At 42.6% G+C, this 15,388-nt stretch overlaps 2 protein-coding genes across 8 annotated transcripts in view; one reads left to right on the plus strand and one right to left on the minus strand.

The window, feature by feature from the left end:
* Positions 1–749: 749 nt before the first annotated feature.
* LOC118405177 (chymotrypsinogen A-like) lies at positions 750–10,646 on the plus strand. Of its 3 annotated transcripts, XM_035804599.1 has the most exons (7): positions 5,538–5,638; positions 5,812–5,903; positions 6,129–6,226; positions 7,155–7,266; positions 8,754–8,916; positions 9,407–9,549; positions 10,400–10,646. In XM_035804599.1, the coding sequence occupies exons 1-7, from the start codon at positions 5,593–5,595 to the stop codon at positions 10,562–10,564; spliced, it is 819 nt and encodes a 272-aa protein (XP_035660492.1). In that variant the 5' UTR covers positions 5,538–5,592; the 3' UTR covers positions 10,565–10,646. The 3 variants fall into 3 exon arrangements, with proteins under 3 accessions (XP_035660494.1, XP_035660493.1, XP_035660492.1); XM_035804601.1 differs by lacking the exons at positions 5,538–5,638; positions 5,812–5,903 and adding an exon at positions 750–837; XM_035804600.1 differs by lacking the exons at positions 5,538–5,638; positions 5,812–5,903; positions 6,129–6,226; ... (2 more) ...; positions 9,407–9,549; positions 10,400–10,646 and adding exons at positions 751–837; positions 1,178–1,275; positions 2,089–2,200; ... (1 more) ...; positions 3,174–3,325; positions 4,218–4,482.
* Positions 10,647–13,023: 2,377 nt separating this feature from the next.
* The window catches only part of LOC118404241 (large neutral amino acids transporter small subunit 4-like), a 32,493-nt gene continuing 30,128 nt past the window's right edge, over positions 13,024–15,388 (minus strand). For all 5 annotated transcript variants that reach the window (XM_035803282.1, XM_035803280.1, XM_035803281.1 and 2 more), the window contains 3 exons: positions 15,240–15,313; positions 14,940–15,063; positions 13,024–14,515 (listed from right to left, as the gene is read on the minus strand). In XM_035803282.1, the coding sequence (XP_035659175.1) occupies positions 14,342–14,515; positions 14,940–15,063; positions 15,240–15,313 (372 nt within the window). In that variant the 3' untranslated portion in view covers positions 13,024–14,341. The remainder of the gene's footprint in view (positions 14,516–14,939; positions 15,064–15,239; positions 15,314–15,388) is intronic.

Consider the following 15,388-nt stretch of genomic DNA (forward strand, 5'->3'; position numbering starts at 1 on the left):
GCAGATGCAGCTTTGTTGTTCGGAGTATCCGTCTCCTAGGAGGACTTCCAACCGAGGATGTAGGGGGTTCCTCCTACCCCCGACTCGTGCGCCATTGCGGGTGCCGCTCATGCCCGAACATGCCCCTAAGGCCTGTCTCGGCCACACAGCCCCACCAAGCCACACAAGGCCACTAGATACTCATTTACACCTGAGTTAATTGAGGAAAAGCGTGTCGTGGGCCATGGGCCGCGTGTCGCAGTGGCAGCATTTGCGGCTCGAGACCGAGAGATTGCGGGTTCGAATCCAGCTGCTGTGTCATCGATCTTGTGCCCTTGGGAAAGGCACTTTACACGACTTTCCTCACTTAACTCAGGTGCGTAATACTATATATATACAAAAAGATAAACGTTTTCGACCGTCACGAAAAAAAGATAAGAATATCCGCACAACCCTTCATAAGTTCAAGTGTCAAAGTCTACCTGTAACAACTTTGTGACTGTAGCATACACTGTTGGCTTGGATCACAACAGCTATGGAGATCTTTCTGATTTTCGTGGCGATGGTGGCCATTGTAAATGGTTAGTGACTTTCAAATTCAGCTTTTAATTAGTTGATTGACCACATACGACGGTTGAAATTCATAGGAGATCATAGATTCAGCCATATGGATATGGACACCTTCCTCAAAAACGTTTGTGGAGCTCAGAAGGATTTTTGTAGCAGATGTAACGACTCCTTTGTTTTGTTCACATATTGTTTTCAGGTTGCGGCCAGCCAATGATCGCACCTAGGACTGCCGGAACGTCACGTATCGTCGGGGGAGAGAACGCAAGACAGAACAGCTGGCCGTGGCAGGTAGGTATCTTGATGTTAGGATATTGTGTGTGTGTGTGTGTGTGTGTGTGTGTGTGTGTGTATTTGCGTGTGTGTACGTGTACATGTGTGTGCGTGTGTGTGTATGTACGTGTGTGCGTGCGTGTGTGTACGTGTACATGTGTGTGTGTGTGTATGTGTGTGTGTGTGTGTGTGTGTGTGTGTGTGTGCATGTACGTGTGTGTGTGCGTGTGTGTACGTGTACATGTGTATGTGTGTATGTGTGTGGGTGTGGGTGTCTTTAGTCAAAGCATAAAGGAAAGTCTCTTGTGTCGATAAAAGCGAGTTTTATGAGCACTACATATCTGTTACATGTTTTTAGGTGTCTCTGCAAACGCCCGATGGTTCTCACTACTGTGGCGGAACCCTGATAGGTCGACGGTGGGTGCTGACGGCAGCACACTGTAACCAAGGGGACTAGTAAGTCGAGCTGAAGCACCTGATAATCACATATTTCTATGTAAGATATTCAGTCTTCGTTACCATATGTTACAATTCGTACCGACTATAAACTGTGTGCTTGCATTTCAAAGCATCAAAATCAATTTTTATGACATGTACCATTGAAAAAACGGCTAAAGTCTATAGCAACTACAAAAACGCAGAGCAGAATAGACCAACGCCAAATAGCAGTTACTCAAGCAACATGGTTCGGTACGATTTTGGAAGCTGCAGTTCCAGTTACTTGAGCAACTGCTATTTGGTGTATCTTATTACCATCGACCAAACAGACCAATATTATATTGATATTGAAGAGGAGAACCCCAATAATGCTACGTCCTATTTCGAAAAAGGGGCGTTCGCCTACCTGGGCCACGTAGGACACTTTGTGTGGCTACCGGGCTATTTTTGGGTACAGCTGGGCCCCTGGCTTTTTCAAACTCGTAGTTAAAATCAAACCGGGTCCCGGTAGCGAATAGACGTCGTAACCTAATCGTAAAAACACCTAGAAGTACCCCCACGATATCCGGCAGTCCAATGGGACAATTTTGTGGCTTCAAATAGAGCCCGGCCAGATCAAATCGGACCGCAGTAGAACAAACGCTATCTCCCTGCAACAACTGTGCTATTTGACACGTATGTTGACTAGTCCCTATGTATACAAACTGCTATGTTATGTTATCAGAGAAGTAGTTAGCTTGTGCAAGCAGCGATGTGCTATGCATACATATAGTCCATCACACAGAAACCTACGCTTTCATCCGCTGAACTTTACACTCCTCACATCTACAGCTTCCTGACAGACAAGGTTGTTGCAGGAGCGCATGATCTGTCCGATATCTCTGAATCTGTCCAGGTGTCCAATATTGAAGCGTGGTTCCCTCATCCGGACTACAACCCACAGGTAGGAGGCTCTGCTTAACACTATTGTTAGGAAGGCCCGCAACGCTTTACGATAAATTGATCTAAATTCATGTAGGTATGGTGCAAGCAACGGCCGTTGCAAATACTGTATGTCCGGGTTACTCAATGACCTTCATCGACGTTGTGATGCTTGATATGGGTTTCTGTGGCCGACTACCTAACAGACTTATAACTTCTAACGCAGACTGTAAAAGCATGTACGTTCGCTTATACCCGGTATAAGCGGCTAGTATACAGATACAGATACGATGGTTATATACCGTCTAACCTTCATCGACGTTTCATTTTCACCGTTGTTCATCTGCATACATGTACGCTCCTACAGACTGTAGAGAATGACATCATGCTGCTAAAGTTAGCCAGCAAGGTGAACCTCGGCAGGAGCGTGCGCCTCGCCTGCGTGCCGCCGGCCGGGACTGACTACCCAGGCGGGACGATGTGCTGGAGCACCGGCTGGGGGGTTTGGGCACCGGACGTCGACGGTAACGGTAGGGCAAACGTCACATTGGAGTTCTCCAGTAGATACAGTTCTACTAGGAGTGGGTATCAGTACAGAAAATTCAGGTCCAGGTACGGTTCAGGTCCAGAGGATCAGGTCCAGAGGACCTGGACCTAAACCTGGACCTGATTGTGAAAACTTGTGAATGGGCATGGGTGGGAATGCATGGATGTGTTGTGTGTGTGTACGCTTGCGCGTGTGTGTGTGCATGTGTGTGCGTGTGCGTGTGTGTGTGTACGGGCATGATATACACAACTTAACAACAGCTTTACAATGACATTGCTGGGATTGTCGCAAAGAAGTATCATATTATGGGTAAGGTGGCGAAGTCTGCAAATGCTATCTCTGATTGCCTTGTTTTATATTTGTTTTCAACAAAATTCACCAACACAACGCAACATAGAAAACGTGCCTTATTGCAAAAAGTCTCCCACGATCATTATGTTATCAATAGGACCTATTGCTGATGAGCTAAAGCAGGCAGACCTCCCGTTGCTAAGTGACGATGAGTGCAGCCAAATCATGAGCAATTGGGACGCGGGCTACAAACCTGACAGTATGATCTGTGCCGGGGGTGAGGGTCCAGGCGAGGATGGGGCATGCAAGGTAAATATGTTCATTTGTATTACAGTGATTTACCACGAACTCGGGGCGGCAGACATTTTGATGATGATACGTACGTGATACTCTGATTCGCTGCATGTCTGTCACAAGGAGTAGGAAACAATTGTGCTTTATGAATATATCAGAAAAGAGTACCCATATTTTGAACATCTTAATGCAACGGATAAATTTCTATTTTTGATGCGCCTAGACAAACCCTGTATATTAAACAGAATCTGTTCCTATATCTACACCTGTACAAAGAAGCGAGAAGATGTCGACCATCCTGTTAGCTTAGTACCTTCAACTAGTTAAAGTGTATATTGTTGTTTTTGCATATGTTTGTTATGTCTGTTATCAGTTATGTCTGTTATCAGTGACCTGTACCTAGCCCGTCGAGGCATGAATGTACATTATAATAAAGGTCTTCATTCAATTATACTTTTACTTCTACATGGACATAAACTGGATCATGTCTGCAAAGCGAAGTAGACCGATCAGTAGGAACATGAACACACACATTGACAACGTAGTGAACAAAGCGAACAGGACAAAATCTGAAGGCAAGCTCAAGAATCATCAACGAGAAAGCGCTCCTCGAGTAAGCCTCAACCTCAAGATTATGTCCTGTTCTCTTTGTGCACTACGTTGTCAATGTGTGGATCCCAGTTCATGTTCCTACTGATCGGTCTACTTCACTTTGTGGACATTATCCAGTTTATGGTCCATGTAGGGTGTAGTAAACTCTAATTGTTTCCTATTTCTGGTGACAGACATGCACACAGGAAATAAGAGTCAACCTTGCATTTTATGATGGATTCTAGGCTACGATATTAGGATAAGTCCTATGGCCTAATATCATATAATGATCTTCTTTTTAATCCACACATTGCAGGGTGACTCTGGAGGCCCTCTTGTCTGTGAGATAGACGGGTTGTACCATGTGGTGGGGGTGGCCAGCTTCGTTGCAGGCGGCTGCGACACCAGCTACCCGACAATCTTTGCGCGTGTCAGCGCCTTCACCGACTGGATTACCAGCATCAGGAGGAACTACTGATGTGATGTGATGATTGGTCGCATACGGTGTCGAGAGGAAACCACTCCTTGTAATCGGTTGCTATAGAAACCAGAATCAATAAAAAAAGAACTTCTACATTTTTTTTTTCTTTTTCGTTTTACCTCCTTGTGTCTTCTTTTCAGACATGTAAGATATATGTTCAAGACCTCTCTCTCTCTTTACATAACCCACTTTCAGCCTGTTACAGGTGCCCATATTTACACCTGAGTGGAGTGAGGAAAGTCATGTAAACTGACTTTCCCAAGGGTAAAACGTTGCTGACATGTAGGAGGATTCGAACACATGACCTCTGGGTCAAACACCCTAACTGATACGCCAACGCAACGTAAGAGAGATATGTTTGAGGGCTCGAGTCCATGTTGTCTAGCTTGTGGGGAAAAATCCTTGAAACAAAGTCATGGTATGTAACTTCCAGTCTCGGGTGGTGAAAGTATTTGTTTTGCAAGCTGCTTTGTTGACTTTTAGCTATTTTAAGGAAATTAACGGATATCGTACTAAGCTAAGGGCACAAGCCGCTGTACGGGCAATTTATCCGTACGTTTTTTTGTAGGCCACGTCCACCACGTATTTCCGAAAACGTGGGGAACGACTGGCAAGAGCAGGGAGGGAGTACGTCAACACGGCAACACAAGTTTTGCCTGACGTTAAGTTCTACGGCGTGTCTGCATGCTCCAAAATCCGTCGGACTCCCTACGAGTTCGCACGGAGGCGGTACTTACCACTTACGAATCCCAAAAGATTGCCCACGTTTTGGCACGTAGACAGCACGTGTTTACACATATGGCGGGTTGTGCCCTCAGCTTTAGACACTGAACGAGACGACATATGTAAGTTTCTCACGATAACAGTAACAGTATTTTTCTTATCTTAAACCTTTGCCTTTGCATGCATTCGTCGTATATATGGTCGGAGAAAAAACTTTCTAGGTGTCATTGGTAATTTTACAACTTTTTCAGATGAATATTACAGCTTTTACAGACAATATTCAATGATACCTAGCGCTCTTTGTGTATGCTTTTGCTGCGTAATACTATATATATATATATATATATATGCAGAAAGATAAACGTTTCCGACCGTCACGAAAAAAGATAAGAATTTCCGCACAACCCTTTATAAGTTCAAGTGTCCAAGTCCACCTGTAACAACTTTGTGACTGTAGCACAAACTGTTGGCTTGGATCACAACAGCTATGAAGATCTTCCTGATTTTTGCGGTGACGGTGGCCATGGCAAATGGTTAGTGACTTTCACCCTATAATTTCAGCCTTAGTTGATTGACCACATACGACGATTGAAATTAGTAGGGGATCATAGAACCAGCCATCTGGACATGGACACGTTTGTGGAGCTCAGAAGGATTTTGTAGCGGATGTAACGACTCCTTTGTTTTGTTCCCATATTGTCTTCAGGTTGCGGCCAGCCAATGATCGCACCTAGGACTGCCGGAACGTCACGTATCGTCGGGGGAGAGAATGCAAGACAGAACAGCTGGCCGTGGCAGGTAGGTATCTTGATGTTAGGATAGTGTGTGTGTGTGCGTGTGTGTGTGTGTGTGTGTGTGTGTGTGTGTGTGTGTTGTGTGCATGTGTGCGTGTGTGCCTTTGCGTGTGCGATTGTGTACGTATACATGTGTGTGTCTGTGTGTGTTTAGTCAAAGCATGAAGGAAAGTTTTTGTGTGGATAAAGGCGAGTTTTACGAGCACTACATATCTTTTACACGTTTCAGGTATCTCTGCAAACGCCTGATGGTTCTCACTACTGTGGAGGAACGCTGATAGGACGACAGTGGGTGCTGACTGCAGCACACTGTAACCAAGGAGACTTGTAAGTCGAGCTGAAGCACCTGATAGTCACATATCTTTGTACTTATTTCTTTGATACTTACTAGTTAGTCTCTTCGTTAACGTTAGCATATGTTGCAGTTATTACTGGCTATAAACTGTGTGCTTGTATTTCACAGCATCCCAATGAATTTTTTTGTGACATGTATCCTTGAAAAAAAGTCTATTACAAAAAACGTTAAAAAACGTTAAAAGATTGAACAAGGCCTAATAGCAGTTACTCAAGAAACACGATTTTGGTACGATTTGGAAGTTTCAGTTCCAGTTATTTGAGTAACTGCTATTTGGTGTATCTTATTACCTAGATGTTTAACCTTCATTTCATCGACAAAACAGAGCAATATTGAATAGGAGATACCCCAATAATACTATGTTCTATTTCGAAAAAGGGGCCTCTCCGGGTAGTGTACGGGCTGTTTGTCGACACTTTCGGGCGCTCCCCTACCTGGGCCCCGTGGGGTACCTTACGTGGCTACCGGATTATTCTGTGGCGCATTATTTCTGTGCTGTAACATTAGTGATCTTACAGAATTGAGGTAAAATTTGTTCATTATTACATCAAACTCTTCAAACTCGTCGTTAAAATCAACCTGGGACCCGGTAACGAATTGACGCCGTAACATAATCGTAAAAACACCTAGAAGTACCCCCACGATATCCGGCAGTCCACTGGGACAATTTTGTGGCTTCAAATAGAGCCCGGCCAGATCAAATCGGACCGCAGCAGAACAGACGCTACCTCCCTGCAACAACTGTGGTATTTGACACGTATGTTGACTAGCCCCTATGTATACAAACTGCTATGTTATGTTATCAGAGAAGTAGTTAGCTTGTGCAAGCAGTGATGTGCTATGCATCACATAGAAACCTACGCTTTCACCCGCTGAACTTTACACTCCTCACATCTACAGCTTCCTGACAGACAAGATCGTTGCAGGAGCGCATGGGCTGTCTGATACCACTGACTCTGTCCAGGTGTCCAATATTGCAGCCTGGTTCCCTCATCCGGACTACAACCCACAAGTAGGATGGTCTTATTGGGGGTTCTGACAACGCTTTACTTTAACCCTATTCAGACAAGGGGGGGGGGGGGCTTTTGAGGCCTGCGCCAACTTTGATGTCTATAACGCCAGAACGCCTTACGCTAAAGCCACCAAATTTAGTGAGTTTTCCTGAAATATTGTTGGCAACAATTTTACGAAGTTTGACAAATTTTCCATTTTTCCGTGTTGCCATGGCAACCGTTTGTTTACGGGCAGTTTTGCCAAAAATCACTATTTTTGCTCATGTATTTTTCACATTTATTTGATATTTTACTGCTATTTTGTTACATGAATAAAATCTTACATTATCTAGCATATCTTTCATAATTATATATGCATAAATTATGCTAATTTGATGACGTCATCAACCCAAAATCCAAGATGGCGGACCGTATGGCCAGATCAAGAATAACAAGCTAATTATCCCTTAAAATTTGTAACTACCTGGTATTTTTTCATCAAAAACCATCTAAATGAATGAATTTAGTCTATTTCCATTGTCCTTTGTGATTATTTGTTGCAAAAAAAGTTGTTTTTAAAAATTCAAGGTGGTGGATATTATATGGCGGAGCCTAACTCGTATCTTAGATGTGCATGACTTCATTTCATGACGTCATTTTGACGTCATCGATGTTGCTATTGGCAATACAAGTCGTAATAAACATTATTATTCTGTTATCTGCACTTGTTGTTACATTTTTGTTGTATAACTTGAAGTTTTCTGAGAATATCCTTTTTTTCATGGGTCCGGCCAATACAATCAAATTGATGACGTCATAATTACGTTATCTTACGTCGACGTAATATCAAACGTCAACTACTTGTTAGATATTATGTCGATATCATGTCCTAAAAATGTGGTGGCCCTATGGCACGTCGTTCAAGAGTTATAGGACTTAGAAGTGGAGGGCCTCTCCGGACTTTCCGGAAACCGGAAGCGTGATGACGTCAGGAGTGAATCAAAGGTGACAGGAAGATGGAATCTACCGCCATCATGGTTCAGTGAGGGTTGATGGGCCCTGATGTATAGACTGCCTCCTTAACACACCTCACAAAGTTAAAAAGTTAAAAGTTAAAGTTCTTCCCGCTCCTGATGGCGCATAGGGCGGCGGCCATCTCCGTTTCAGTAGCCCTTGGGCGACACATCGCAATCACTACAGCAGGGGGCTAGTCCACTGGTAGCAGTGTGTGTTCAACTTCCATACTCTTTCCCGAATGCTGAGTGCTAAGCAGAGAAAGCAGCATGTACCATTTTTTAAAAGTCTTTGGTATGACTCGGCCGGGGATCGAACTCACGACCTGCCGAATGCAAGGCGAACACTCTACCCACTAGGCCGTTGCATTTACTCACAAAGTAGTCTTGGCCAATATACAGGCACAGATATGGTGGTTATATGTATACCGTCTAACCTTCATCGACGTTTCATTTTAACCGTTGTTCATCTGCATACATGTTCACTCTTACAGACTAATGAGAATGACATCATGCTGCTAAAGTTAGCCAACCGGGTGCACCTCAGCAGGACCGTGGACAGAGCCTGTGTGCCGCCGGCCGGGACTGACTACCCGGACGGGACGATGTGCTGGAGCACCGGCTGGGGGTACACGGCAGTGAACGCGTACAGTACCGGTAGGACAGACGTCACATTGGAGTTCCTCAGTAGATATATTGCCAGAATTAAACATTATGGAAACGAAGACTTAATGTGCATAATTAATGAGAAAATTGTGTAATACCATTGTTTTCAATAACTGGACTTCAATAAATGTAACACATGTAAATTATGATAGGGGAAATATAAGAAGATACCAAATATGCTAATGAGGAACTGATAATATATGCACACTTGCAAAACCACTTAATGATTTATGATAGAAGTTTTATGCTTGTGTACGTGCCACATGTGTATGTTAGTCAAGGATGAACATCATCATGCATGAATTATGTTAATGTGTGGGTCATTTACATAAACTTTACAAAAGCTCTAAATATTTCATGGTGGGATGAGGTCGTCGAACTCAAGTTTTCTGTTCACGAAAATTGACCAACACACAGGGCACAGAAACGTGCTTCATATTAGAAAGTCCAACACAATCTTTATGTTTTTCGTTATCAACAGGACCTATTGCTGATGAGCTACAGCAGGCAGACCTCCCGTTGCTAAGCGACAGTGAGTGCAGCTCCCATTTTCGAGATCACTACAAACCTGAGAACATGATCTGTGCTGGGGGTGAGGGCCCAGGCGAGGATGGGGTATGCTTGGTAAATATGCCCATTTGTATTAGAGTGATTTACAACGAACTCGGGGCGGCAGACATTTTGATGATGATACCTAAGCCCCCTCTAGGGGACCGCGTGACTCAAGGTCGCAGCCCACAGTATTTATCCGCGAGGATCTATGACGTAGAGGTAAAAAAAGTAGTGCGGTCGAAATCTTCAAGCGTCTGTAAACACTGCAACGTGAAAGACAGCGGGGCATGAACTTTGCTATATGGTAGTATAATGAGTCGACTTTCAGATCGTATGTATAACAGATGTTTGCCAATTCCCCGTATCAATGCGCGCCAGTGACCTTTACAGCTGACTGCCTGGGTGAGTCGCATGGCCCCGCATGACCCCATTTAAAAGAGGGCTTTAAAAAATCTAAAAACGACAATTTTTTCTAGTTTTCAATTATTTTGGTAGGGTATACCCTTGACTTCAACATATTAGTTTGTCGTGCTTGAAAACTGCACCTACTATGATTTTATCAGCGTCGATGTCAGTCACCTTGTGGTCCTTAACTATAGAAATCCCCCTAGGCCGAAAACTGTGTTCTGCTACCTCAACTTTCTTCTTCCATCCACAATTACGAAGATGATTATTATTATGGCACTTTGAACATATTCATCGGCGTACAAATATCCATAACCCAAAATCATAATCGTAATCGTCCATGGCAGGCCCAGCACCCTAGGGACCACCGTTGGTATAGTAAAACTCTAATGTTTTCCTATTCCTGGTCACAGGCATGCACACAGCCAATCAAAGTCGACCTTGAATTTTATGATGGATTTCTAAATTTATGGCCTAATATTAAACAATGATTTTCCTTTTAATCCACACATTGCAGGGTGATACTGGCGGCCCTCTTGTCTGTGAGATAGACGGGTTGTACCATGTGGTGGGGGTGTCCAGCTTCGTTACCAACGCTTGCAGCACCAGCACCCCGTCAGTCTTTGCGCGTGTCAGCGCCTTCAGCCGTTGGATTGACCGCATCAGGAGGAACCACCACTGATCTGATTGATCGCATACAGCGACGAAAGAAGACCACTCTTTGACTTTGTAATCGGTTGCTATAGAAACCAGAATCAATAAAGAATAACTACTACACTTTTTTTTTATTTTTCTTTACCCCCTTGTGTATTCTTTTCAGATATATAAGATATAAGACCTTTGTCTTTACATAACCCACTTTCAATCTGTTACCGAAAGTCCGTCCTTCAGCTTGATATACCTAAATACCTAATCTCCAAGCAGATCTTGCGTGGCATAAGACAGTGCCATAAGCTGGGGAAGGAGTTTAGCCGGCAGAGGAGTAAATTGGCCACCCGAATTTCTTCTGTCCTCACCTCAAATATTTTAGTCCGGTACCCGGCCGTATAATAGCTCCCGAGTCTCTTCTGGCCTCTCCACAAACACAATAGCCTGGTATCCAGCAGCTATATTATAGCTCCCGAGTGTCTTCTGTCCTCTCCACAAATACTGTAGCCTGGTATCCAGCCGTATTATAGCTCCCGAGTCTCTTTTGTCCTCACCGCAAATACTGTAGCCTGGTGTCCAGCCGTATTATAGCTCCCGAGTCTATTTTGTCCTCACCGCAAATACTGTAGCCTGGTGTCCAGCCGTATTATAGCTCCCGAGTGAGTCTCTTTTGTCCTCACCATAAATACTGTAGCCTGGTGTCCTACTATAGCCTAGGAACGGTCCTACAGGTTAATTACTAGTATTCACTGCCTGTATGAATTTACGATATCATAACGAATATTGAAATTGGGACTTCTGATTGGTCAACGTCATCTGGCTATATGATAATGAAGGATAACGGAGTCTTAATTGCGTTTGCGTATCAAGATTTATTGTTCCGCTGACACGACCCACAGCACGTGTTCTCTACAAGAAAACAACGACTAGAAAATAATGTGGGAAATATACAATCCAATTATCAGTCGGTCCTAGATCCTGACTATATAAAGGTCATCCCTGAGCAAATCATGAAATGTGTAGAAGCTGCGCTCTATACGCTTCAAGTAAACCGCCGTAATGCTACGGTCACAATTGGAACAAGGGGCCCCGCCGGTTAGTTTCCGCGCTGTTTTTTTTTTTTTTGCACTTTTGGGTGTGACCCCTCGGTAGTCCCGCGGGCAACCTTACGGCTTCCGGGCTATTTTCAAGCACGGCCGGGTCCCAGAAATTTATTTGACTCACAGTTAAAATCAACCCGGGACCCGACGACGTATAGACGCCATTATGTAATTTTAAAAACACCGAGGGGTACGTATACCCTCCGGTATCCGGCCGTTCACCGGGACAGATTTGTGGCTTCAGTGCCAAACCGGGGCTACAACCCCTACGGACACTGGGACAAATGTGACCGTAGCATAAGTAGATACCTTATATCCCTACAAAGTAAAAGAGCATTACAAATTAACGTGTCTTAGTGTACTACATTGTACAGATGAACTTATTACCGGTATGGCATGCTCTCAACACTTTTGCAGTTCTCAGTTGAGGTCAGAGTGAAGCGATTTTATCGTAGAGTATCGTCTTTCCTTTAAACACAGTTTGTACTTAAACAATATATTACGTATACATTTCGTTCTCCACAAGAAACATAGCTTGTGTCCAGTACTACTCAAATTAGCACAGCTCATGCAAAATGACGTCGCAGAGAACAACACAACAGTAAAGTCTCCGTGTACGTATTAGGTAGCTTTCTACAGCAATATTTACACACAAAAGTGAGTATAAAATACTCGCAGACGTTAGCAATATGCCACAAACATAGCCTGAATACGAAAAGCTATCAACATTCACGTAACCACAGGCTACAATAAGCACTGTGCCATAAAAATGACAATAAAAATGAACGAGCATAGCATGTGAACCATATAGTAACATACGTTTGTGAAGGTTAGACATCCAGGAATCGTTACAATTGAAGACGAATAAATCTTTACTTCTGGATACTTTATTTTTATACAGACGTTTCGGAAGGCGTCCGCCTTCCTTCCTCAGTGAAAAGAAAATGAAGACAAACAATTTCAATTTTTTGGGTGGGTTGAGAACTGAGCTTTCTTGTACTTGGGATAGTTTATTGAAGTGATTGATGGTTTTATTTATACACTTATCATGTTTTAATATCTTATTCCTTGTTAGTTCATTTTACTTTGCTTGAATTATTCTAGAACCTTGTCAGTTACCTTTTTGTTTGTTTAGAACATTGTTAGAACACCTCTATAGTTACCTGTGTTGTTTATTTTAGAACACCTTAGCCGTTACCTTTTTTGTTTATTTAGAACATAAGAATTATTCCTTGTTTCAAGAAATTGTTTGTCTTCATTTTCTTTTCACTGAGGAAGGAAGGCGGACGCCTTCCGAAACGTCTGTATAAAAATAAAGTATCCAGAAGTAAAGATTTATTCGTCTTCAATCATATAGTAACATATAACTGAAAGTGCAGGAAAATTCATTTTCTTTTCTCTCTGTCCTATTGTAAGAACAAAGGATACACTCCGAAAATAGAGTATTCTTTTTACATATTAAGTATTCTTTCACATAGTCTTTAAACATAGAAAATACGTTTTCTCTTTCCCCGTAAAGCAAAATATTACTCCTCTCTTTTTTTTGTGGTCTTTTTCGTTGTTTTCTGTCATCTGAGTTGAATGGGTTCTTGGATTCCAAATACTTTGGAACACACCATATATACATATTACATACATATTAAATACATTCATATTTCTTCCCTTTCGCACTCTCTTTTCTCCACTTTCGCACTTCAACGTTAACAGTTTTTCGTTAAACATGAAATAACAAACTTTCAGATTCGGCTCAATAAGCTGGAGGCTGGTAAAATTCCCTGCTTAGATCGTCATGTTTTCCCTGTTTTCCGTAGGTTGTTTGTCAATAGATTAAGTGGCATAAAGTTAATCTCCAGGCAGATTTACCAGTGACATAAGATAGTATCAAATCAGGCTAAGGAGTATAGCTGGCCAAAGGGAGTCATCAGCCACTGGATAGCCAAAAACACACTCCTAGGTCGGCTTCACTTCTCTAGCAGCTTTTTGATACTATCTTATGCTACCGTAGGATCTGCTTGGAGATTAGCATAAATCGGCATATCTCAAACGAAATGTCTTTGTGGCTGTCCCCTGAGTTAAACCAATTTTCGTGTAAAAGATAAAGTATATTGCGTTTATGTTCGGTTCTTACCTCCTTGGTTTAAGATTTTTCTTTAAAAACCTGTAGCCTTATTTCTGTTTAGCCGTTTCTACCTAGGATGCACAGCTAAAGGCTTTGGAAAGAGTATTGTTGTGTGATACTAATTACGTTGTGATGGTCTTCCGTTTAAAGGACTATACGCTACATGGCACTATTGCACGGAAACTTCATTCCGGGGTACAGTTTTTAACTAACGTTGTGTGCTAGGTTTAAGGTCGAGTATGTTTCACCAACTTTGGTACTGTCGCACATAAAATCCTAGACCGACAACAAAAACTGCACCTCCACTGTTGCTGAAGATAGAACCGAACATGAGAGCTACAGGATACGATTTTACTCATCCATTCGCTGATGAGGTATGACTTGCTACAGGGACGCCATTATGACAGGCCTGTGACGAGCATTTCTTACCATTGGTGTACCAAATCACGCGTGTTCTCGCCGGTTTATGCTCCCGCGAGAGCAGATTCAAAATGGCGCCGGAGTTTGGAAAGGGGTCTATTGTCGAACAGTCACTAGAGGACCAGTTGATGAAACATATGTCACCATTTGTAACATGTTTGCTAGTGCAATGTTATACATATGCCACTGATTTTTCTATGGGGATGGAGATCTCTGTAGGGATGGGGGGAAGAATCTTCATGTCTTCTTCCCAGCTTAGTTCCTTCTCCATTTCTTTACTTTTTCTCAGCAGGTAGACAGGAAGGGCGAAGTTTAGCAGCGAGGCAACGAGGAGACCAACGTTTATCTGTAAAATGACAAATAATATTCACATTCACAAATATGATTTTACAAGCATGTCTACATGGACATTTAGCTATGTAATTACGTATACAAATATCTGTATGTTGGTCGTCTTAGATATCTGAGACTTAGAGAGCCAAGTGTAATAAAAGCCATTCTACATTGTACTCTCAGTATTATAGATGTCAATAATTTCACCATCTTATCAACTAACTGAGTAAAAAAGTTCTTAATTCACCACGAAGATATTGGTAAACGTCTCGGTGTCCATCTAACACCTTCCTTCGGGCAATAATGACTTCGTACACAAAAAGCAGAAGTGTATGAATGAAATTCTGAACTCAGTGATTTAACAAGGTGATGGAACTACTCATATTGTGTATTTTGTAAGAATTATATTTTGTAGTCCTTTTTTAAAAATGACTTACCCAGAAAGGGTCCCCAGAGAGAGGTCCGTTGACGGCGATGAACAGCGGGTACTGCAACGTGGCGAAAGCAGCGTGGAAAAACGCCTGCAGACCAATAAGACTTCCAAACAGGGACACTTGGAACCTGAAACGAAAAATTAAATTAATCAAAATGACTATTCCTAATTCATTAACATGCCGATAGGGGGCTCAAACCTACCCCATGTCTTCCTTACTATCGGGGTAAAAGACTTTATACAGGCTTACAGTTACATTACTGCTTTTTTAAGACACATTAAGTTATCCGATAAATGTACTTACATAATTGCAAAAAGCCCCGCCGTCGCTGTGTGCATGAAGGCTCTGATAACAGTGTGCAACACAAACGTGGCGACCTGTAAAATTGAAGGACGGAAAAAAAAGGTCAGTGTATAATTGGAAATGTCAAACTGTACTTCACACTGTATTAA

This window comes from Branchiostoma floridae, chromosome 17, assembly GCF_000003815.2.
Source record: "Branchiostoma floridae strain S238N-H82 chromosome 17, Bfl_VNyyK, whole genome shotgun sequence".
In the NCBI taxonomy this organism is placed as follows: domain Eukaryota; kingdom Metazoa; phylum Chordata; class Leptocardii; order Amphioxiformes; family Branchiostomatidae; genus Branchiostoma; species Branchiostoma floridae.